General features: G+C 36.0%; 1 protein-coding gene across 1 annotated transcript in view; it reads left to right on the forward strand.

Moving 5' to 3' along the window:
- Positions 1 to 26,702, forward strand: part of LOC114653397 (piezo-type mechanosensitive ion channel component 2) — a 558,353-nt gene that overhangs the window by 359,651 nt on the left and 172,000 nt on the right. Inside the window, exon 5 of the mRNA XM_051928878.1 lies at positions 4,262 to 4,424. Coding sequence (XP_051784838.1) covers positions 4,262 to 4,424 — 163 coding nt within the window. The remainder of the gene's footprint in view (positions 1 to 4,261; positions 4,425 to 26,702) is intronic.

Consider the following 26,702-nt stretch of genomic DNA (forward strand, 5'->3'; position numbering starts at 1 on the left):
GGACAATGCAAGTCCCTTTCTCAAAAAAAGTAATTACAGAATTACAGAGAATGAAAGAATAAGGCATAACATACAATGCTACCCAACCTACCGAGTGGAGTACACTACTACCAGAAACATTAAAGCCAAAGGTAACTGAAAGCATGTTGTTACATCTAAAGAATATAAATGAACACATAAAAAGAGAAATATTTTTACTTTCCACAATGGATACATACCTCAGTGTTTACATATGAAGTGAATATACTTTTACAAGGCTGAGAAAGTGAAGCTACGCATTTTGATGTTGTCTTGTTTTTTTTGGAGAATAATACAAAATTATGAATAGCTTCCAAAAATCATCCAGGTGAGGATTGAACATTCACCCATAGATTAAAGAGCTTTCCAAAAGCTTATAGAAAGGCTTTATGACCTTATCCTGAATCAACTTACTGATTAGTTAGTTTACTTCATTCATTAAAAGAACTAACTAGGACTAGGGATTGTGAATTTCCCCTTGGGATTAATAAAGTATCTATCTATCTATCTATCTATCTATCTATCTATCTATCTATCTATCTATCTATCTATCTATCTATCTATCTATCTATCTATCTATCTATCTATCTGTCTATCTAGGAAATTAAAAATAAGCAGGAGCCTCATGCATAACGCCGTGCGTAGAATTCGCATTATAACATGACGTAAGCACAAAAGCCGAAATGTGCGTACGCACATAAAAATACAGATGCAGGAATCTACGCGTACGCAAACTTCCACATTCTTCCGCTACATAAATCCCGATCAGCGTGAAAAGTAACGCTCTTGCACGCACCTGCTGTCCCGTCCCAACTCCTCCCAGAATTACACCTCTGAATATGCAAAGCAATATAAATAGCCCTTAAGCTCAGTTTTCTGTGAAAAGACAATGGGAAAAGCAAGAGGGAAAATGGAAGAATTTCAGCGAATACCAAATGGAGGTACTATTTGTTGGTTTAAACAGTGATATAAACAACAAAAGGAAGCTAATCGATTGACATAGCGTGTCGGAGAAACTCGAAAGCTCAAGTTCACAAAGTCACACAGTGCCCGAAATAAAAAAGAAGTTGTCAGATATCAAAGTCGCCATGAAAAGGCGAGACGTAGCCCACCATCTGAGTGTCATATGAAAGCTTATTAGGGTACAGAGGAAAAAAAAAGGCACACAGTGGGGAAAAAGCACAAAATGTCAACTTCAGTCTCGAAATTTCCACTTCAATTATGTAGTTTATTTTGTCATTAAAGTAGAACATCATAAACTTCATCTTAAAATCGTTTAATTAACCAGTTTCTCAAATCACATCGTAATTAAAGTAGCACGTTAAATGCTCTATGTGCTCTTAAACCGGCTTTCTCTTCCTCCGACAGGACACAGAATCCATTACATTCGTGATATTACAGCTCTCTGAATAGCTAAAATACTGAGATGTATACGTGATATCATTTTCATGATTATAGGAGTTAAAGCACGTTATTAAACATGGGAACACAGTGGCGCAGTGATTGTGCGCGACCTTCGATGATATAATTTATTGCAGCAGTACTCAGGGGCGGCTCTAGGCTCGTGGCAGCCCTGGGCAAAGAAAGAATCGGTGGCCCCTTCGCCCGCCAATGTCAATATAGTATCTTATGCACGGTGGATGGCCACATCCGTTGCGGACACTGCATAGCCGCCTAGTGCTCATGACACAAGCATTTAACTTTTGGCGAAATTTGTTGCTGCATTTTTAGCTGTGTCGTTATTTTCTTTGTTTTACATTCAATATATATTGGAGTGGCGGCCCCTGGGATTTGGCAGCCCTGTGCAGGTGCACAGTTTGCACATGCCTAAGGCCGCCCCTGCAGTACTGTCTCTTTCAAACGTACTAACCTCCAATTCCTGTCCTTCCTTTTCTTTCTCCAAGTAACAGATCGCCACACAATCAGCTCTGTAATAGATGTTAAGCCATCTGTAAGCTTATAATGCCGATTCTTCAAACTTTTAAGGAACATTGAAATATCTTTGTAGTACATGTTTAATTATTCTATCGTTCACGCCTGTCCCAGTGAAGCATACAGTGCTTTTATCTGTATAATATAATACAGTGATCCCTCGCTATATCGCGCTTCGCCTTTCGCAGCTTCACTCTATCGCGGATTTTATATGTAAGCATATTTAAATATATATCGCGGATTTTTTGCTGGTTCGCGGATTTCTGAGGACAATGGGTCTTTTAATTTTTGGTACATGCTTCCTCAGTTGGTTTGCCCAGTTGATTTCATACAAGGGACGCTATTGGCAGATGGCTGAGAAGCTACCCAACTTACTTTTCTCTCTCTCTCACTTGCGCTGACTTTCTCTGATCCTGACGTAGGGGGTGTGAGCAGGGGGGCTGTTCGCACACCTAGACGATATGGACGCTCGTCTAAAAATGCTGAAAGATTATCTTCACGTTGCTACCTTCTGTGCAGCTGCTTCGTGAAGCGACATGCTGCACAGTGCTTCGCATACTTAAAAGCTCGAAGGGCACGTATTGATTTTTGACTGTTTGTTTTTCTCTGTCTCTCTCTATCTCTCTCTCTCTCTCTCCCTGCTCCTGACGGAGGGGGTGTGAGCTGCCGCCTTCAACAGCTTTGTACCGGCGGTGCTTTGCATACTTAAAAGCCAAACAGCCCTATTGCGCTTTAAAAAGTGGCTCAGGTTGTGCAATATTATAACTGTAGTGCAAGTTTACAGTGAGGTGATTGTACTTATAAGTCCAAACAGTTCTACAAGGAGCAATTGATGGACTGATTGAGTGCATTTAGAGTTCTCGGGATGAAACTCTTTCTGAACCGCGATGTCTGTACAGGAAAGGTTTGAAGCGTTTGCTGTGTGAGAAGCAGTTCAAATAGGAAGCATGGCTGAGGCAGCGTGTGCTTGATGCTGTATACCGATAATTCTCTTTCTGATCAGCTGCTCCGAGTGGTGCAGTGAGAGTAATATGGAAAAAGATGATCTACTGTTGCAGCCCCTAACGGGAGCAGCTGAAAGACGAAGAAGAAGGTGCAGTGAGAGTAACAACGTTAAAGCAGTTATGGTATTTGGAATAGTTTGACCATTCTGTGGACCATTATATTGTTACTGGTTAATTACAATCAGATGCATTAAACTAATAAACAATATGCGGTTAATTTCAGTGTATTTATAAAGCTCTGAAAAAGAATGATAAACCACACAGGAACAGTAGCACTGCTTTGACGCTGGGTGCCGCCAGTCTGCAAAACCGAGCAGAGAACTTGCGTACGACAGGATATGAGGTACCGTGGAAATGTGCGTGGCTTTACGGCAAGTTTAGGTTTTATACATCGCGATTTGAACGTGGAAATGTTCTTACACAACATTTCTGTGAGTACGCACCGTTTATACATTATCCCTTCTCTCAAATCATCATGCAAATTTGTTTCTTTTTCTAAATGTATGTAATGTTTAGCGTATATGTCTGGATGAACTAGGTATTTCTGTATATTATATCTTTAATTATTAAAGACATTAGAAAGGCTATTATTCTTTAATTCATTTTTCTTATGAATCGTGACATAGTGCCAGCAAGACATAACAGAGTAAATAAGTTGAGTGTTCTTTTATTTTTCATATGGTTTTCAGAGGCAAAAAAATCTTGGATAGGCATTCACAATTACATTAGTAAAAGGAGTTTGTTTCTTGTAGATGCATCAAATATAATTAACATTTTGCCTGTGTCATGATTTGGCTGGTGTTGAGTGGCATGCTTTTATTTTGTTTGTTTTTTTTCTGTTTCTTCTTTTTTTTGATACCTCAACTCATACTTGCTTTTATTTGAATTTTACTGATGTCATGTTATAAGTAATATAAGATTAATGTAATTGCCCTTTTGCTGCATCATAAGAACAAAAACATAAAGGCATTCTATGCATAAAGCTACAGCAAATGTTTTTATATTGTATTTCAATCATATTTATAACCGCAAAACAAAAAATAGAAGCTTGGTTCCTACATTACACAAAATCACAATATTGTTATGTCATCTTTTGTTTGCTTAATTTAAAACGAACTCTGCTCCTAAATTACCTCAGAATATTTTTTTTCTTTTTTCGATTTAGTGTTTGGGGTGATTAAGGCAAGTGCAAATTGATGAAGAGTGCATATATTTTATCTTTATATGTTGCCTTTTGATAAAAATGAAAGCAGCATTAATAGAATTTGGAAAAAAAAATTAAGGAATGTTCTCTGTTTTCTTTCCAGTGTAAGGGGAGCCGATGCAGGGAATGGAATCAGGGTTTTCATTCCAGATATTGGGATGTTTGTTGCAGGCTTGGCAACATGGCTATTGTGTCGAAGTCTGGTTCAGAACTCCCTCAAGGAAGACATGGCCCAATATAACACAGACTTTGAATGTGAAGAACAGGTAAAAAATTATAACCACATTTTGCATTACTGACAGTTCTTTTATTAAAAAACGAGCTATCATCAGCAAACTACCATACCTTGAAATTGCTGCGTTCCTTATCTAAAGTAATGATCTGACTGAAAATGCATAAAAATCCAATAATAAAAATTAAAAATAAATAAAGAATAACTGAAATTGGAGAAAAAATAAAACAGATTTCAAAGGACCCTAAAGAGTGTAATTTGTTTCTTAAATGGTAAGTGAACTAACAGGAAATTTTGTAAGATAATGGTCGTCAGTTATAGTGCCATTCGTAAATCAGATGTATCAGAAGTACTATGTAACTAACTGGTTTTGATATATACAATATTTGTATTTTTTTATTTTTTTACCATGGTCTAATATTATTGGCAGGCAGTGTGTCGTAGTGTTTAAGGCTTTGGACCTTGGGCCTCAAGTCCATAGGTTGTGGATTCAAATCCTGCCACTGACGCTGTGTGACCATGAGTAAGTCACTTCACCCGCCTCTGCTCAAATTAGAAAAACAAAAGAAATGTAACCAATCTTATCTTAAATGTTGTAAATTGCCTTGGATAAAGGCAGTAGTCAAATAATAAGTAATAATGATAATATTAGGTACAGGGGCTGCTTACTTTTAATCATGCTATATACAATTATCCATGAGTAAAACATGTCTGCATTAGATCTGTTACTGCTTTTTGTGACGGCTTTTGTTGATGGTCATTGAAAAACAGTGTTACAGGAAAGTGTATTGTTTTTGAATCGAAACAGGTAATTAGTAGGAATAATTTGAAATCTGAGTATGTATTATTATCATTATGCACATGTTAAGATTTTCATTTGTATTTCCATTCACTCAAGTACAGTATTTCTTTTCATGTTTTTCTTCAGCTGTATGTATTTCCCTCTTAACATCTGCAAATGTGAATGTATTTGCAAAGCAATGTTTGAGGTGAATATACATGCCAGAACCCTATGTATTACACTGATGTAGCACAGAGCAATAGTGTTGAGCATCACAATACAATTTATGTGGCTTCTCCAGCAGAAGTTAAACCTTCGCTATTTAACAATGTCGTATATTACTTGGAGTAAGAGGAGTCATGTTGTTCCTCAGTGTTTTAATTGCCACAATTGAATAGAAGGGGGAAGGAGTAAGTTTACTTTTCAGGCTGGAGGTCGACATAGCTTATCTAAAAGTGCCAGTTGTCAACAGCAAAATATAGCACTAGGTATCTATTGAGCTTTGCATGATCATTGTAGATCATCAAACTTTCACTTTCCATTTTACATCATGTTCACTTCTCTTTTTTTCTGTCCAGGACACTGCCCCATCAACAGTAATCCCTATTGGTCAGTGGTGGTATCCTTGTGGTCACCAATCGCTTATGCTACATTCTTCATTTGCATAAAGCACACTGTCAGTGCAGAAAAGCATGTAAGTTAGCATAGTATTAATAAATATCAACAAATAAAAAAAATATCAGCTAATTTTCTTTTTTCTGTAAGTCACCAAATTTTAGTCAAGTTCTTCAAGGAATTTTAGAGATTTTTGGGTATTTAGTTTTACTATTTTGGGGGTGTTTATCCCTAAATATTGATAAATTGAAATTTTTTTTTAGTGGATACCTACAGACATAGATATACCATCCTGCCAACTTTAAACTTTTTAACTAAATGGGAAATAGTGAGTATTCACAGCGCATCACTTTTTCCACATTTTGTTATGTTACAGCCTTATTCCAAAATGGATTAAATTAATTTTTTTCCTCAGAATTCTACACACAACACCCCATAATGACAACGTGAAAAAAGTCTACTTGAGGTTTTTGCAAATTTATTAAAAATAAAAAAACTGAGAAATCACATGTACATAAGTATTCATAGCCTTTGTTCAATACTTTGTCGATGCACCTTTGGCAGCAATTACAGCCTCAAGTCTTTATGAATATGATGCCACAAGCTTGGCACACCTATCCTTGGCCAGTTTCTCCCATTCCTCTTTGCAGCACCTCTCAAGCTCCATCAGGTTGGATGGGAAGCGTCGGTGCACAGCCATTTTAAGATCTCTCCAGAGATGTTCAATCGGATTCAAGTCTGGGCTCTGGCTTGTCCACTCAAGGACATTCACAGAGTTGTCCTGAAGTCACTCCTTTAATATCTTGGCTTGGTGCTTAGGGTCGTTGTCCTGCTGAAAGATGAACCGTCGCCCCAGTCTGAGGTCAAGAGCGCTCTGGAGCAGGTTTTCATCCAGGATGTCTCTGTACATTGCTGCAGTCATCTTTCCCTTTATCCTGACTAGTCTCCCAGTTCCTGCTGCTGAAAAACATCCCCACAGCATGATGCTACCACCACCATGCATCACTGTAGGAATGGTATTGGCCTGGTGATGAGCGGTGCCTGGTTTCCTCCAAACATGACGCCTGGCATTCACACCAAAGAGTTCAATCTTTGCCTCATCAGACCAGAGAATTTTCTTTCTCATGGTCTGAGAGTCCTTCAGGTGCCTTTTGGCAAACTCCAGGCAGGCTGCCATGTGCCTTTTACTAAGGAGTGGCTTCCGTCTGGCCACTCTACCATACAGGCCTGATTGGTGAATTGCTGCAGAGAGATGGTTGTCCTTCTGGAAGGTTCTCCTCTCTCCACAGAGGACCTCTGGAGCTCTGACAGAGTGACCATCGGGTTCTTGGTCACCTCCCTGACTAAGGCTCTTCTCCCCCGATTGCTCAGTTTAGATGGCCGACCAGCTCTAGGAAGAGTCCTGGTGGTTTCGAACTTCTTCCATTTACGGATGATGGAGGCCACTGTGCTCATTGGGACCTTCAAAGCAGCAGAAATTTTTCTGTAACCTTCCCCAGATTTACAATACAATACAATACAGTTTATTTTTGTATAGCCCAAAATCACACAGGAAGTGCCGCAATGGGCTTTAACAGGCCCTGCCTCTTGACAGCCCCCCTAGCCTTGACTCTCTAAGAAGACAAGGAAAAACTCCCAAAAAGAAAACCTAGTAGGGAAAAAATGGAAGAATACTTGGGAAAGGCAGTTCAAAGAGAGACCCCTTTCCAGGTAGGTTGGGCGTGCAGTGGGTGTCAAAAGAAAGGGGTCAATACAATACAATACAATACAATATTATACACAGAACAGAACAAATCCTCAATAAAAAATAAAAAATTTTTTAGAAGTTTCTCGAGATAGGATTGTCTCGAGATTTGTGCCTCGAGACAATCCTATCTCGGAGGTCTACAGACAATTCCTTTGACTTCATGCTTGGTTTGTGCTCTGACATGAACTGTCAACTGTGGGACCTTATATAGACAGGTGTGTGCCTTTCCAAATCATGTCCAATCAACTGAATTTACCACAGGTGGACTCCAATTAAGCTGCAGAAACATCTCAAGGATGATCAGGGGAAACAGGATGCACCGGAGCTCAATTTTGAGCTTCATGGCAAAGGCTGTGAATACTTATGTACATGTGCTTTCTCAATTTTTTTATTTTTAATAAATTTGCAAAAACCTGAAGTAAACTTTTTTCACGTTGTCATTATGGGGTGTTGTGTGTAGAATTCTGAGGAAAAAAATTAATTTAATCCGTTTTGGAATAAGGCTGTAACATAACAAAATGTGGAAAAAGCGATGCGCTGTGAATACTTTCCGGATGCACTGTATATCTATTTTAATAAAAAAAATCCTGGGAAGAGACAAGACTTTTTAGCCTGGAACGAGATGTGACTTTTTCAGAGAGATACTTTCACGTCCCACGAGATGAGACTTTGTGCCAAGAGATTTAACCACGCCCGGGGCCGGAAATAAAAGACAAAGAGTAGATGACAAAGTAGAATGTCATAAAGAATTCAAAAACATTGGCACGATACACATACAGAGCAGGTTAGGGATAATGAAAGTACTAAAATTCAAAAGTCTCAAAAAATGATAGTAAAGATCGCATTAGCGCAAACAAATGGAAATTATTACTCGGTGAAATAATGAAACAGAGAAAAGAGATCGAATGTATTGTTCGGATTTAAACTTTAAGTCAGAGACTTGTAGATCGTCTAATTCGTGTTGTCGGGATGTCCAGGAGCTGATTCAATCCAGGGGGATTGCCCTCTCGTGTTCTGGGGGAGGTACTGCCATAAACCTGTCTGCTCCTCTGGTTCTTCCATCACAGGGGTGTCCCGGCCAGGCAAGGGCCCCAGTCGTCCGCCACAATATATATATCTTGGAGCTGCTTTTATGTTGGCATCTCCAAGTACTCCCATCCTTCTCAGATAGGTCTCGACCACCTGGGGAGAGTGTTTCTCTCCCGTCAGGACCTAGGGGCACTACACTATTTTTTCCACAGTGTTGAAAAAAATTTGTATAGAGTATCATTATCAAGCTGTTGATAATGATGAACAATTGAGGATGATATATGTGCAGTTTTAACACAATTTTAATGCAAGCCCATTTTGGAAATGCTTATACATTTAATTAAACCAGTCTTTAGTAGAGCATTCAAAATCTACAGTCATTTTGGTCATTTAGTTTTACTTTAACACATCTGTGTTTTATGTACTATGCCAATCGGAGAATTAACACAAGATTTTTTTTGTTGTTATTTTTGTAGGTGCTTGGTCTCATTTTCTTATTGCCTTCTTTGTAACTTACCTTTTAGGAAGGCATTCATATTCAGGTTGTATTTCCTCAAGTAGCATTTTGTTAAAAGGTCAGGTTTCAGTTCATTGTTTAAACCATTGAATTTTTTTTGTTATATCAATAGATAGTGTAACACAAACACTAACACTGCTTTAACGAGTCCCATAACAGAGACATATACATTGTGTGGTGTACTTCAGATGTTAACACTGGGGTCTACATTGATTACTTAGATTTCAACCTTGTCTTAGACAGGTGGCACAACTAGTACACAATACAAATGAACAGTTCAGGAAATGTTGAATGTACTTGGTTATAAATAATACTGTATTAAAAGCATGATTTTATTAATCAGAATATTTAAAATTTCAGTATGAATCTGTTAATCAAAATCTATCCATCCATCCATTTTCCAACCTGCTGAATCCGAACACAGGGTCACAGGGGTCTGCTGGAGCCAATCCCAGGGCACAAGGCAGGAACCAATCCCGGGCAGGGTGCCAACCCACCGCAGGACACACACAAACACACCAAGCCCAATTTAGAATCGCCAGTCCACCTAACCTGCATGTCTTTGGACTGTGGAAGGAAACCGGAGCGCCCGGAGGAAACTCACGCAGACACGGGGAGAACATGCAAACTCCACGCAGGGAGGACCCAGGAAGCGAACCTGGGTCTCCTAACTGCGAGGCAGCAGCACTACCACTGCGCCACCGTGCTGCCCCGTTAATCAAAGTGCTTTACACAAATAGTACAGAAACCAGTGTTAAACTTATATAACAGTTACAATAATCAATATACAGTGGTGTGAAAAACTATTTGCCCCCTTCCTGATTTCTTATTCTTTTGCATGTTTGTCACACAAAATGTTTCTGATCATCAAACACATTTAACCATTAGTCAAATATAACACAAGTAAACACAAAATGCAGTTTGTAAATGGTGGTTTTTATTATTTAGGGAGAAAAAAAAAATCCAAACCTACATGGCACTGTGTGAAAAAGTAATTGCCCCCTGAACCTAATAACTGGTTGGGCCACCCTTAGCAGCAATAACTGCAATCAAGCGTTTGCGATAACTTGCAATGAGTCTTTTACAGCGCTCTGGAGGAATTTTGGCCCACTCATCTTTGCAAAATTGTTGTAATTCAGCTTTATTTGAGGGTTTTCTAGCATGAACCGCCTTTTTAAGGTCATGCCATAGCATCTCAATTGGATTCAGGTCAGGACTTTGACTAGGCCACTCCAAAGTCTTCATTTTGTTTTTCTTCAGCCATTCAGAGGTGGATTTGCTGGTGTGTTTTGGGTCATTGTCCTGTTGTAGCACCCAAGATCGCTTCAGCTTGAGTTGACGAACAGATGGCCGGACATTCTCCTTCAGGATTTTTTGGTAGACAGTAGAATTCATGGTTCCATCTATCACAGCAAGCCTTCCAGGTCCTGAAGCAGCAAAACAACCCCAGACCATCACACTACCACCACCATATTTTACTTTTGGTATGATGTTCTTTTTCTGAAATGCTGTGTTCCTTTTACGCCAGATGTAACGGGACATTTGCCTTCCAAAAAGTTCAACTTTTGTCTCATCAGTCCACAAGGTATTTTCCCAAAAGTCTTGGCAATCATTGAGATGTTTCTTAGCAAAATTGAGACGAGCCCTAATGTTCTTTTTGCTTAACAGTGGTTTGCGTCTTGGACATCTGCCATGCAGGCCGTTTTTGCCCAGTCTCTTTCTTATGGTGGAGTCGTAAACACTGACCTTAATTGAGGCAAGTGAGGCCTGCTGTTCTTTAGACGTTGTCCTGGGGTCTTTTGTGACCTCTCGGATGAGTCGTCTCTGCGCTCTTGGGGTAATTTTGGTCGGCCGGCCACTCCTGGGAAGGTTCACCACTGTTCCATGTTTTTGCCATTTGTGGATAATGGCTCTCACTGTGGTTCGCTGGAGTCCCAAAGCTTTAGAAATGGCTTTATAACCTTTACCAGACTGATAGATCTCAATTACTTCTGTTCTCATTTGTTCCTGAATTTCTTTGGATCTTGGCATGATGTCTAGCTTTTGAGGTGCTTTTGGTCTACTTCTCTGTGTCAGGCAGCTCCTATTTAAGTGATTTCTTGACTGAAACAGGTGTGGCAGTAATCAGGCCTGGGGGTGGCTACGGAAATTGAACTCAGGTGTGATACACCACAGTTAGGTTATTTTTTAACAAGGGGGCAATTACTTTTTCACACAGGGCCATGTAGGTTTGGATTTTTTTTCTCCCTAAATAATAAAAACCATCATTTAAAAACTGCATTTTGTGTTTACTTGTGTTATATTTGACTAATGGTTAAATGTGTTTGATGATCAGAAATATTTTGTGTGACAAACATGCAAAAGAATAAGAAATCAGGAAGGGGGCAAATAGTTTTTCACACCACTGTAATTAATTACAAAATGTCCTAAAATAATGGTACGACATAAAACCTGAAGAAACCGAAAAAGGCCTTAATGAGCCCTTTAGAAAGCCATATGCCACCTTGTTTCGTCCTTTTCTGTGTTAACCCCCTTATCCGTTTTTTTAAATGCTTGGACCTTAGGAATTTCACAAACATTCATTAGGTAAAAGAGTCAAAGAGAGCTACTGTATAAATAAGATTTATATAGGAAAAGCAGGCTTTGGAAGAAAATTATAAAACAGAATTAATACCATGTACTGTAACTGGGTCACTACAAAAAGAACTAAATGCTCAAATCACTTTCTGTAAGTCAAAACTTTAGTATTAACAGCTGTTGTCTATTTATACTTTCTGCTCAAATAAAATGTAGTAGGGAATTGCAGTATTCCAATCAAGAACTAATGAAGTACTGGAAACTCTTTCCTGTAATCAAGAAGAAACGATTATGCTGTAGGTTATGGTGATGATAGTGTGAAGGTTCTAACAAATGTAAAGGATATCAAAGTTGATGAAAGAAGTATAAAATGAACTTTGCAAAACTGTATTCCAATGAAGAAAGAGAACCATTGTGTGAGTACTACTAGTGTGTGTTTTGCAATTTAGAGACAGCAGAAGCTTATCTCATTATCTTAAATATCTTAAAATCTTGTGATGTGTTCGGATGCCAAGTTACTTTCAGGATGTCTCTGTGTAAAGGTGAGTATAATAAAATTACTTGTAGAATGTTTTGCTTTTCTTCTGAATAAGGAAAATCAATAGATATGGAAAAAGTCATCATGCACAAAAAGAATCTAAAAATACTCATATTACAAAAGATTTTGTTAACTTTTCTTCAAAAACAGACAAAACAAGCCATGTCTAATGAAGCGACAGAGAAAAGACTATGTCCAGAATTACCATAATAAGTTCTAGGAGTCTATATTAGAGTTTATACTAATATTTCAGAAATATTTTGTAGTCAGTGGTCTAAAAACTGCAAATGGTTACTGTTAGGTTCATCAGCGGTCCTTGTGCCATTTTTCATTTTGTTTTTGTTATCTCATTGCTGTCTTTTCATTTCAGTCTTTCTAGATGGATGCACAAATCTAACATCAGGGTATTAATTGTATTGTGTGTGCATATCATAGGCCACGTGTGTATGGTAGTATTATTGATGCAGGGTGCACACTTGTCTGTGATGTCATGACCATTTTTCTACATAAAACAAGGTTGTAAACAATGAAAATGGGTCAGCTTTTTAGAAAGCCATTTACTTGAATTATATAGCCTTACACATTAAGGTAGTTTTATTTCTTTTGAACTTAGTTTTACATAAATAAACGCTTGCAGTGGTTGTGCAGTATTGTGCATGCAAAGTAAATCTTTTTTATGACCTGTCCAAACAGGACAGGCCAAATCCATGAAAAAATCCTTCCACAGTCCAAATTTTGTATTTCATTTATTAAATAAAGAAAATTGAAACATTCAACAACCAACCAAAAAATAAAGAAAATGAATAAAACTAAACACTTCTAACAAGAAAAATAAATTATGAGAATTTGAATTAATAACAAATAAACTAATTAACAAAGGGGTAAAAGGCAAAATTAAGTTAAATATCAATGCCAAGATTCAACATGAAAAACTCATAATTCTCAAAACAAAGCTACATTTCAAAAGCCAACAACACCAAATTAAATTTTCAAAGCACACAAATTTTCCAAAGAACACAAAACCAGCTAGCTAGCTGCAAGCATGTAATTGCACACCCAATAACCATAGCACCTGAGAATAGCAGTTCAATCAGGGACCTGTCTTTCTATCACAGAAAACAATAAAAGGTAAGCTTCAACAGGAAAAAGTTAAACACAAAATAAAACAAAGACTATTTAAGTGAACCAGTTAAAGTTAAAGGAGTGGGGGATATCAGTAAATATCAGTATAAATGGGAAGAGGTACTAGTGTAAACCTTTCACTTGTAGGCTATATTACAGCTACTGTTGGCATTTTTCCTCCTGCTATATGGAGTTTGTTAAGGCCTCTGGTACAATGTATCATATCTTAACTTGTCCTCCTGTCACTACTAAAGCAAAGGCAATCTATTGGCATGGTTTGCCTCCTGTTAATTTTTGTCTTTACTCCTACGATTATTATATTTATGCTGAGAAAGATAAGAGGAAAATGATATTTGATGACATCTGTTCTGAAAGCTGTTTGAACAAGCTGTTCCCTTGTATGGTATGCCAAATTAACAATCAGAGATATCTGTGAATAGGTTTCAGATATCTTAAAATGAAAATACTGTGTTCAAGTATCTGAATCTCATTTCATGATCTTTCAGAATATGTTGCTTTAAATGTTAAGATATCATTAGTGCATTTTGAAATATCACACATGCTTTTCAAAATATTTACACTCTTAATAAAGGGGGATGGGGGCAGAGTTATTTTTCAGAGCAATGCCACGTGGAAACTATCCACATCCAGAAAGAACCTTTTATTTCTATACATAAATATACAAAAATGGTTACAAATTTGTGCAATACCTACAGGTACATGATATTAAAAGAATTCTTGCTACATGCTATAACACAGACTTGATTTGTTAGTATCTTGCAATCTAGTCTACTATAGATTACAAATTTCTGTTTTGCCTACATGTTGGTCACTTTTTTAAAGCATTAATAATTTTACAGTATGTGAAAAGAACCCTTCCCAGAAAATTAAAAAAACAAGGAAAACATAGAAAAAATAAAACCAAACAGAAACAAAACAGGGGAAAAACAAGACATATTTTTCCCACTATATGAATGCTTATTCACATATTTTTTTCAATTAAGTCTTGCCTTGTTTTAAAATGATAGGCAGATCTCCTAAGCAAGAATTTTCTTTTTTTCCAGTTTTAAATACTGTCAAGTTATGTCAGTTATAAAAGTTGAGTTGGGATTCTTTAATTTAAGCAACATAAGTCTAGATACTATTAGTGTGGTATAGGCTATTAAAATTAATTTGTCCTTATCCACTTTAAGCCCATCTGGGAGTATGTCAGATATAACTGTTAATGGCTTAGGAGTGATTGTGACACCATGGCTATCTAGATAATTATTTAAAAATTTTGTCCAAAATAATGTTAATTCTGTGAATTCACGGAACATGTGGCTTAGTGAAGCTAGAGCTAGATTGCATCTGTTGCAAGTTGGATTTTCTTCTTATATATATATATATATATATATATATATATATAATAGATAATTATTGAGTGGGATTGTGCAGAGAGTTAGAGTGAATTCTGTGTGTGGCTGACTTCCACTTCTTTTCTGAGATGTTAATTGAAAGGTCCTTTTCTCAGTGTACCCTTGGATCCGGAAAATTCTGCAGGTTTTTTTCTAACAAAATGTATTATTTTAAAATAGTGAAATAGTGATTCTGGCAAGTTAAATTTGAACATTAATTGCTCATAAGATGCAAATATATTATCTATTTGCATTTCTCTTATCTTCAAAGATTAAATACTGAGTAGGTTTCAGAATGTTGAAAAAGCTCATTATCATGCAGAGGAGCAAAAGATAAAAGTTTCTCTACCTTGAAATGCGTCTTACATTGGTTTCATATTCTAAATGATTGTTGGATAACTGAATTATTGGTATATTGACGGAAATTAGTATTTACAGTGGCACAAAACAGTGCATATAAAGAAGTGCAGCAAGATTTAATTTTCATTGCTGACCAGGCTGGTGTAAATTCATCATATTGTGCTCATTTCCAGGTCTTTACAGTATGTACAGTATATTTACCATCCAGTAGTGAAACTGAAATAGAAGCTTAGGAAGGAAGTTCATCTAAACAGTTCTATTAACAGCAGTACTTGGCTAGTAATTAGCAAAATTTTCACTATTGCAGCCCTCCAGCACCAGATCTAAAGAGTGGAACTCTTCAGGTTGATCTCCTTAGTATTCTTGTGAGTCTAAGGCTTGGTGTCCTCTCCAATACAACACATTTAAGGAATATGTATATTTAACAGAAATTGGTTTTGTATGGTATCTAAGAACTCCAGTGTTTTCTGGGCAAAGAACAGAAATAGTTAGATGGTATCAGATATACTGTACAGTAAAAGGATTATCAACAAGGAATAGTAAGTTTAATTACCCCCACACAACAAGAACATTAATGCTTGCCCACATTTATGTATCTATGTATATGAAATTTAATTGCAATTAAAATGTTAAAATGATGCAAAAACAGTTAAATACTAAAGAAGAATAAAAAGAAAATATCGAAAAATGTAATACACAGAGACAGACACGACATCAACTAAACAGACAGGTGCAAGCGGGATGGTGGCAGGTCAAGTTATGGGAAGAAAACAACCAAGGTTATTAATCTCATTAAGTTCACTAGGATTACAAGTGTTCAGTTTATAAATATGGAATGTCTCCACATGTAACAAATAGTTGTTATACTATCCATTATTTGGGTGTGGTTTCACAATATCCAATAGTAAATTAGAGAGAAATCGATAAATTCTATTAAAATGTCTCCATATTAGAGTACTTTCTGTTCAGCAGTCTGGTGTCTGTTTGGACAAAACAGTTTTACCAATATATAAAATACATATTATCCATAGTTGATTAGCACATGCAAGTAATAATTTCACTATATTCTTTTCATATAGAAATAATGACCCTGTAAACCGATAAAAATTAATATATTACACAATTGGTGCTGCTGCTAGATTTGTGTGAAAGGGTAATATTAACATGTGTGATATTTATTATGTTATCTTTTCGTTCACTGGCACAACAAGAACAGTGTAAACAAGGAAACTACCCAGGTGGTCTTTGGAAGGTGGAAGGAAGTGTGTAAATGTTTAGCTCTTTTTCAGGTTATTTGATATTCTGGCCATGTGAAAAAAGGGTTTGACACTTAATATGTGCTGTTTAAAATGGAAGTGGAAGCTGTTGGCAAATTTGGCACATATAAATGTGAAAATAATTCTTTTCTTTTTTTGTTAGTGAAATAATTGAGAAACTAATAGATTGCCAATTAAGTGCTCCAGTGTTAAAATCACAAGGTATGCAGTGAAATATTTCTATCTGTGGGTTTCAAAAATAAAATAAATTTAAATGAGTGGCATCTCAGAGGTTATGGTTAAACACACATATTCAAGACATACTGTATTACAGGCTTTTTAATTCTAGTTTTAACCTCTTCTTTAATCAGACAGATTGTGCATCATTAACTAAGCATCCGTTAATAAAATGTAGTATAACAAAGTTTGCTTAGATAAAAGAATGCTTATGAATTGTAATTATGGCTTACCAAATGTTACAAAGATTCCTTTAATGCATTCTGTTTCTAAGCCTGAATAATGTTTTATAATTGGACATTTACATTGCTAAGGTTGTATGTGGTAGAGTACTTGCACTTCCTACTCTTAACTATAAAATTCCCATTAATAACACAGTTATATTCTGTCATTCAGCTTGTACATCTGGACTGAATTAGATTGTGTTATTTTTTCAGTGGCAGAGGCATTAGAATAACTAGGTCTCCTTTTTTACCTTTGCTGTGTGCCTAGTTTATGCTGTCTCTCAAGAGCATGCCATCTGGGCTCTGCGCCAGCAAAGTTATTGTGCTTTAAATTTTCTGTTCTTTATTAAAAATGGTCTGTAGACTTGTTCCCTCCAAGTGTGCAACCATTTAAGAGTGGTAATGAGTTGGAAGTTAGCCTGGCATCTGGCAGGCTTTTCCCCTTCATGACTCAATGCTAATTAAAACCACACTTTTTGTTCAGTTCTGAAACACCATTAGTTTTGGAAAAAAGTGAAGCTTTTTTTCATAAAGACAGAATGAATGTGCACATTTCAATAAAATACTGGTGTCCTTGATGCTTTAACACAAATTTGAAAAGTCTTTGTTTTGTTTATTCAGCTGCTACTGCATGAAAAATCCTAAAAACCTCAGAATGAACTGATAATCTGTGTAACAATTTACATTTGTGCTCTAACTTTATTAATAATTATACTAGTTCCCACCTTTCTCTGGTAGTATTTAAAAAATTGGTTGCTGTTATTTTTGTAGCTTAACATATAAAAAAAATCATAAATCTAGTGGAGTTTTACAGCAGGAAAACACTGCAGCAGATAGTTAATAAAATTAAAACTGGCTGTTTCTGGAACAGATAGGAAAATAGCAACATAATATTACTCAGAAGAGTCAGAATTTTTCGAAAAAAGTTACAATGTGCAATATCATTTGTTAAAATAACTGCTTTTAAAATTATGTTTTTTATAATTATTTTTATAATTATAATTATTTTTAATGTAATTGTTTTGAAATAAAATAATAGGTTGCAATGTTTTTTAAGTCCCTGGAGCATTAATGCCAAGCTTTACTGAAATGTCATTCCTATTTCATGCTCTTTGCATTGTCTATAGATATACTGACCTACCAGTTTCTCTAAACAAAAATTACCCATGAATGATTGTCATGTCATGTCCCCTATACTGTAGGTAAGCGATGTTCTCCGTCTGGTTTCAGTTTGATGCATTCTTAAGCACTGATGAGTGCTGAATTTATTTTTAGAATCCCCAACATTTTTTTTTTATGTTTAGGTTGGGAATTAAACATGAGTTAAAAATGTCAATGTACTAGTTACATTTGGCAACAGGCAACTTTAAAAAAGTACAAAGTCAGTTAGGTGTTGTTTTGATATAAGCTTTTCTTTGTGAAGGGTATTTATTGTCATTTTTATCTTGAATTATAAAGTAAGTTTTTTTATGTGTACTGAATCCTGCCCATCCAGTCCTATGTTGCTGTCTCATATATTCAATTCAGCACCTTTAAGTGGTACACATAGCCAGTAGTGTTGCATGGAATCCATCAGGTATGCTCAAGACTCCACCTCTTTTGCAAACAAAAAGTACTGTTGTTGGTTCTGAACAAGTTTACCTCAACTGAAGACTAAAACAATGGATCTGTCAAAGACAAGCATATGATTGCTTTATATGGGTTTATTTAGGACAATAAAATAGATCAGGTGATTTTTTTAGCACAGTAGAACCTCAGCTTACATGAATTCACCTTTACATGAACTGGGGACAGATGATAAAAAATAAAAAAAAGAATGAGAGTGCGAAAATTTAATTTGGCATGGTGTAAGGTAAAGTGATTGTTTATTGCATTGTACAAAAAGAATCTCAAATACTGATGATCTGTCATTGCAGCAAATGTGTCTCTTATACTCTTGGACTTTTGGGGCACTTTCAGTCCCACTCATTCACACTAGTGTGAGAAAAATTAATTAATTTTATACTCTTGCAATGTATTATATTTTTAAAATATAGGCTTTGTGTTTGTCTACTGTTGCTTGCCTTCTATCCATTTTAAACAAAAAAAACAGGGTTTTTGCCTTCCTTATTGAATTACAACAATAATTCTGTCAAGACCAGCAGATGAAATATTGAGGCTTATTAAAAAATAAGACAGGCCTATGTTAAAGAAATTGCCTAGGGTTATCGGGAATGCAAAGGTGATTAAATGAACTTGGGCAACGTTTACTTGATAGGTTAAGAATACTTCAAAATCATTCTGTGGTTATACAGTACACTTAACTTTAATAAATGAAGAAGAAAATTTAAAAAAGCTTTGCATGTTTCTAAAACTATGGACCATTTTACAAGATAAATATAACCATTCATATAATTTGGCAAGGCAAACAAACACATCTAGGTCCATCTGCAGTTACTACTTAACCTAACATGCACATTTGTGAGATGAAAGGAGGAAGTTTATAATTATGCAGAGAGTGACAAGGCTGCCATTCAGGCTCAGGTCCCTAGAGCTTTGAGGCAGTATTGATAACCGTTGTGCCACTGTATAACTAAATTACTTGCTAAAGACATTTAAATTGGTCAAAGTCACAGCTCTAATTAAAAATTCATTTGATTTATCACCTATGCAAGGATCGTGTTAGGATCATTTTATACCATTTTTATATTTTATAGTGAAATTTATTAATAGATTAGTATTTGATTTACTGCATTTTAGTGTTTGATTTACTGTATTTCAGTGTTTTCTGCTAATACCATCATGTTACCATTTTGTTTGTCTATTTTTATAGGTACTGCCATATTGTTTATAACAATAAGCCCAATTGCTAAACACATTGTCCATGACCTCTGATAAAAGACGGTGACCTAGTATCTGAACAACAAAACTACGGTGTCACAAAATAAAATGAAAAACAGTTTTGAATATTTCTGATCTTTGACTACATCTGACATTTGCTTCTATTTTACTTTTTTTGCTCTCATTTCAGTAGATAACAAACATTATTACTTATTCCACTAAAACAAATATTGGGCAGTAAATTAAGTTGATTAAATTAAATTAAACAAAAGTTCGCTGACGACACTGCTATCGTGGGCTGCATCAGGAGTGGGCAGGAGGAGGAGTATAGGGACCTAATCAATGACTTTGTTAAATGGTGCAACTCAAACCACCTACACCAGCAAAACCAAGGAGCTGGTGGTAGATTTTAGGAGGCCCAGACCCCTCATGGACCCCGTGATCATCAGAGGTGACTGTGCAGATGGTGCAGACCTATAAATACCTGGGAGTGCAGCTGGATGATAAATTAGACTGGACTGCCAATACTGATGCTCTGTGTAAGAAAGGACAGAGCCGGTTATACTTCCTTAGAAGGCTGGCGTCCTTCAACATCTGCAATAAGATGCTACAGATGTTCTATCAGACGGTTGTGGCGAGCGCCCTCTTCTATGCGGTGGGTTGCTGGGTAGGCAGCATTAAGAGGAAAGACGCCTCACGCCTGGACAAACTGGTGAGGAAGGCAGGCTCTGTTGTTGGCATAGAGCTTGACAGTTTGACATCTGTGGCAGAGCGACGGGTGCTCAGCAGGCTCCTGTCAATTATGGAGAATCCACTGCATCCACTAAACAGTGTCATCTCCAGACAGAAGAGCAGCTTCAGTGACAGACTGCTGTCACTGTCCTGCTGCACTGACAGACTGAGAAGATCGTTCCTCCCCCAAACTATGCGACACTTCAGTTCCACCCGGGGGTGTAAACATTAACATTATACAAAGATATTGTCTGTTTTTACCTGCATTATTGTCAATCTTTAATTTAATAATGTTTTTTGTATCAGTAAGGTGCTGCTGGAGTATGTGAATTTCCCCTTGGGATTAATAAAGTATCTATCTATCTATCTATCTATCTATCTATCTATCTATCTATCTATCTATCTATCTATCTATCTATCTATCTATCTATCTATCTATCTAAGTTATTTACTTATAAGTCAGTCTTATATCTGACATACTGTACAAAATCTTATCTACCACAGACAAGAATAATTATGTGGAAAATTGCAAATAGCTAACTTTAAATATAGATTTTAAAGAGTAAAGGCATTTATGGCAAACTAAATTATTACTTGAATATATCTGAATTAAGATTTTGGCTTTCATACCACATCTCAAAAGATTTACCTGTTATGCTAACTGATTGGTCCAGTGTAAGTGTGAGAGTGAGTTAATGAGCCTTGCAATATTCTGGAATCCTGTTCTGGGCTGTTTTCTGTCTTGCTCCCCAGGCTTCAAGGCTGGGTTTCAGTGATCTGTGACCCTGAACTGGAGTAAAGGCTTTTGGCAAAGTTATGAAATCAGATTTAAAGATAACTTAAATATATATAAACATAACTCCAAATAATTTGAAGATAACTTCAATTGCAAAGAAAACTTTAAATCTTTTAAGATCTTCGTAAATTTGATAAAAAAATATTGTTAAACCATTTGAAGTCACTTTTAAATCTTCCAAAAAATCCCATGGCAGCAGGATTTTGTTTAAACAAGTTTCACAATCAATGAGTCATTTCACCTGTAATTGAACTTGTTTAACTATCTGGTCATTTTCCCTTCTTCTTTTTTTTTTTCTCTTATTCTACATTTAGCAGTTGTGTTTTTATTGATACAAAATTTAGAAGTATTTGTATTTTTACCACTGTTTTTTGCATTCCTATCTCACTTTTATCATTTTCCTATTAATTCATGTGACATATGTTTTCCAAATTTATCAATGTGAACTGAAGATCCAGTATTCAAGATTCAAATATTGGGCCCAATTTCTTTGTTTGAGGATTTCAAATTACTTTTTTGTATGTGTTTCTCTTTGTTCTCTGGTTTTCTTTCCACATAAGATACCTTGAGAGTTTTTTAAGACTGTTAAAAAAAGAAGAAGAAACAATTAATTAGTGTTTGACATGTTTGAGCTATCATAAACAATTTTATCTTTTCTTTATGTCCATGCCAGTTCCAATAACTCAGTGCGAACTTTTCCCTGTACACTTTCTAATTGATTACATCACTTTGTTCATGTAGAAAATCCAGTTTTTGTGAAAGGCTGTGTTTTCAAATGTCACATTTGCATGGAGGATTCAGATTTTCACCTGCTTCTTTAAAGCTGTTGCACATAAGTTATAGGTGTTTCATGCTTTGCTAATGTACAGAGACCAAAAAACACCAAACAATAATATAAAGTAAAAATTAGAACATTACCTTGCTGAATAGCCTCAAGACAAATCTTGACACCTAGTTTGAAAAGCTCTGGTTTAGTAAATAAATACAGTATACAGTACTTAGTAACAAGAATCTAACAGAGAAGAATAAATTATGCATGACTATATACATACATTTATTTATATACCTGCTTAGATCAAAGATCTTTAAAGGTATTGTAAACCCATTCTGGGTATCAGAGACCTTATTCTTTACCAATCAAAGTATTAATAGGTGTGGCACAGTGGTGCAGTGGTACCACTGCTACCTTGCAGTAAGGAGGCCAGGGTTCAAGTCCTGGGTCCTCCCTGCATGGAACTTGCATGTTCTTCATGTGTCTGCATGAGTTTCCTCCAGATGGCCTTGTTTCTTCCCACAGTTCAAAGACATGCAAATTAGGTGAATTGGCACTGCTAAATTGTGCCTAGTTTGGGTGTGTTCATCCTGTGACGATTTGGTACCCTGTCCAGATATTGTTCCTGCTTTGCAGTCAATGATTGCTGAAATGGGTTCCAGCTGCCCCACAACCCTAGCCCGGATAAGTAGCTTAGGAAGATGGATTTATATGTCATTATAAACAGATGTACAGAGCACAATGAAATTTTTACTTGCATGTGCTAATCAACATACATACGTCACCATTCTTTGGAGCAATCTGTATGAGCCTAACTACCTTACTTACCTCAGCACGTCTGTCTTCCATCTTTGAGAATAAAGGATGCACAAGAATTAATAAATATGCCACAGCTGTATTTAGTTGGTAGAATATTGTTAATGTAAACATGATATTTTTTTTCTGTCAATATGGAGTTTTTTCTATCAGTACTGAACTAGCACCTGAATATCTGGAACCTCTTATTGCTACTAATAAGTGCACTACTAATAAGTTTTCCTTCAGCATGTAACAAAGTACAAATGCAACATAGGAAAATGGTCCTTTTTGAGCAAAATTAAGTCTGTCATAACTTGACTTTTTTATCAGTACACACACAGAAATGCATGTTTATCTTTGTTTATATGAGTATATGTGATGAAAATGTTAGTGCATTTCATGCTGCAGGTTTTCTGGATTTCTTATTCCTGTTTGGAGGCTCTTGCCTTTTGTTTCAGTTTGCTGTATACACGCATTTTAACCAGATTCAGGAAAAAAACAACATCGTAGTTGCAATATTTCTTCTGTGACAAACATTACACACTGCCGAAGGACATTTCATATGCCAAACTACACAGAAATGGATCCATGGTAACAATTTATCTCCTTGTTTTATAATGCAAAGAAAAGTGTCTCAGCTGCTCCTGGAATTACATACCTGAACTATTTATTGTTTTCAATATATATAAGGTTTCACCAAATAGAACATTTAAACCAAAGTGCATTAAGTGTAGTAACACACTGAAAACTGAATTCTACTTGAAACTTCCTTACTTCAGAATCACCACATTAAAATTCAGTTTACTAATTAAAGGATCACATAATCAATACTTATCATATACTGTTCTACTTTTAACTGGTATTTGCAAATATAATGGCAAGACATTTATCTGTCTTGACTAGTGTTTTATTTATCTGGGGATAAACATTACCCCAGCAATGCAATTTTTTTCAATGGCATTGATCATAGTTACAGTATGTAAGGTTGGTAAAATATTTAGACATATTTTTTCATGTATCTGGAAAACATTTTTTTTGCTGTTAGCAACTGCTATGAAAGTGAGAGACCATATTACGCATTCCAGATGGTAGTTTGATGACTAATTTCTTATAAAAAATCCTTTGATAGCTGTTCTGAAGAACTGTATGCTCATTATCTTAATACTGAGCTCATTGCTTGGGAACTGTTAGCATGAAGCTGACTAATGGCACTGGCTTGTAATATTAGTATTATTCCAAATGCTTGTATACACTACTTGTGAGGCTAGTTTATTTCATTTAAATTTTGCTTGTGACTGTAGTCTGAAGTTTAATAAGTAGGATTTATTAAACATCAAATTTATGTTTTGAAACATAATAAACTGTGTGTCAACCATTTAGTTCACCTTTCTTGAATTATCCATCCATCCATTTTCCAACCCGCTGAATCCGAACACAGGGTCACGGGGGTCTGCTGGAGCCAATCCCAGCCAACACAGGGCACAAGGCAGGAAACAATCCTGGGCAGGGTGCCAACCCACCGCAGTCTTGAATTATCTAATTTTCAAATTCCTTGAAAAAGTAGATAGATAGATAGATAGATAGATAGATAGATAGATAGATAGATAGATAGATAGATAGATAGATAGATAGATAGATAGATAGATAGATAGATAGATAGATAGATACTTTATTAATCCCCAAGGGGAAATTCACATAAAAAGTATGTACTTTTAACTAAAGACTGTGATTTAAGATTCACAGTAGTCAGTGTTTAGAAATAGGGTGCCTCTGTACCATTTAAGACAATTTTAAAAAGTACAAAAACAGAAGAGAGCATTACAGTAGATTAATGTAACATGATTATCCATTTTAATTTCCACCAAAACAAGCCTATAGTTTATCAGCCAGGTACATAGCATTTCTATCCAATTCCACGTACAGGTAAAGAAAACAGACCTGAACATCTGAATTTTTATTTTTAAAACCCTTAGGTGCAGAAATCGAATATTTTTTCCAAAAGTTATACAGCCTCTGTTTAATATAAATATTAAGTTTGGGTCATGAAAGTTAAATATCCATCCATTCATCTATCCTTCCATCTTCCTAACCCAAATGCAAACACTATGGTCGATTTATCACTAGTGAAACATGTATGTAACAAATTGCTACCTGGTCATTTCTGTACAACAGAAATGTACCATGTAATATATTCAGTAATTCGTAGAATGTAAATATAATCTTACCTTCATAGTGAGTCAAAGATAGTAACTTCTTTGTTTGAATATGAGGGCATCTGGGCAACATTGTTTGAGTTATGTGCACTGATAGACAGAGAATAACGTTTTCTATTAGAATGTATAGCCCAGAGAAGGTCCAAAACAGAAAGGTAAGGGTCCTATTACTTTATGATTGTCTAAGGCCATGTTAGAATAGATGGAAACTCCACATTTTTTGTAATCGCAATTGTTTTGCTTTTACTTTTGTATTTTTTTCTGAGTTTGTCTGAATGTGATTTTTAATCTGCTGTGTCTGTCTAACAATAGCAATGAGATAAATGTACTTCATAATATTCAAGTGATAATGATACCAAAAAAAAATTCCCTTTCACACTGGCAGAAAATCAAATGAATTTAACTCATTTTTATACTGCTAACTGGTGAAAAATAATGGTAGAAGATCTTAGATTAATTTGTCATCATTTGAAATATTATACACAAAAATAAACCAATTAGGTAGTGAAGTGTTCCTTTAGTTAATTCATGATCTTCTAAATGTTGTATTTATCCTGTCTTATAATTATGGATTTATTCCCATTACCCTGTGTTCATTTCTTGCATTTGTTTCCTTTTGATTTTTATTATTGTACTGTTCAGTTTGTACTGTATATCTGAATATGTATTGCAATTGTGTTTGCTCAATAGAGTGCCTCATAATGGGTATTTAACTCTAAGAAACCTAACTCTTCCCCACAGACATTCTACTTATTTGTAGCACAAAGCAAATAAGGCTGAACAATAAAAAAGAGAAAATTAAAATAAAGGGGGCGGCACGGTGGTGGAGTGGGTAGCGCTGCTGCCTCACAGTTGGGAGACCTGAGGACCTGGGTTCGCTTCCCGGGTCCTCCCTGCGTGGAGTTTGCATGTTCTCCCTGTGTCTGTGTGGGTTTCCTCCCACGATTCTAAATTGGCACTAGTGTGTGCTTGGTGTGTTTGTGTGTGTCCTGTGGTGGGTTGGCACCCTGCCTGGGATTGGTTCCTGCCTTGTGCCCTGTGTTGGCTGGGATTGGCTCCAGCAGACCCCTGTGACCCTGTGTTTGGATTCAGCGGGTTGGAAAATGGATGGAAATTAAAATAAATTTAGTTTATAGCAAGTGAGGACATGTAAATTTATCAATTTAATATATAGTAAAATAAAGAATACTGTATTAATGCTTTCCTTTTACTCTATTCTCAGTTTTCACCTGTATACCTAAAAAAATCAAATTAAGCCATTAAGCATCAGGGCTTCAAAATGAATAATGTGTACATTTTATTATTAGATTTGATTCAATTTTATTGTCATTGTACAAGTACAAAGAAATGCAGGTTCCAGGAATCTGAGTGGGAAAAAAGAAGTCAAAGCTTGTTGCTGGAGGGAGGAGGCAGAGTAAGAGAGATTGAGAAAGAAGACGAAAAGAGAAAAGAAGGCAAAGTGCTTTATTGCTGTGCGCTTCATTCTAGGCTTTGGACTTTTGTACCGTGACTATGCTTTTCTGGTGAGGAATAATTAAGAAAGAGTTTCACACAAGATAAAAACTTGTGTGCTGTGTAAAACCTGTGCCTGTGACTGTCAGTGTCAGTTTGGGGAGCTTGGGGAGGCCACAATATAGATTTATATATATGGTATTTGAATTTCATTATTTTGGCTAAAAATATGCATGTAGGTACAATTTACATTTTACTGGCTATGATTTTGGAATCTGTTCATGTTCATAATAAGAGAAGTATGATAGTTTAGAAAGGGAACATCTCTC

The sequence above is a fragment of the Erpetoichthys calabaricus genome, chromosome 6, assembly GCF_900747795.2.
Source record: "Erpetoichthys calabaricus chromosome 6, fErpCal1.3, whole genome shotgun sequence".
Lineage (NCBI taxonomy): Eukaryota > Metazoa > Chordata > Cladistia > Polypteriformes > Polypteridae > Erpetoichthys > Erpetoichthys calabaricus.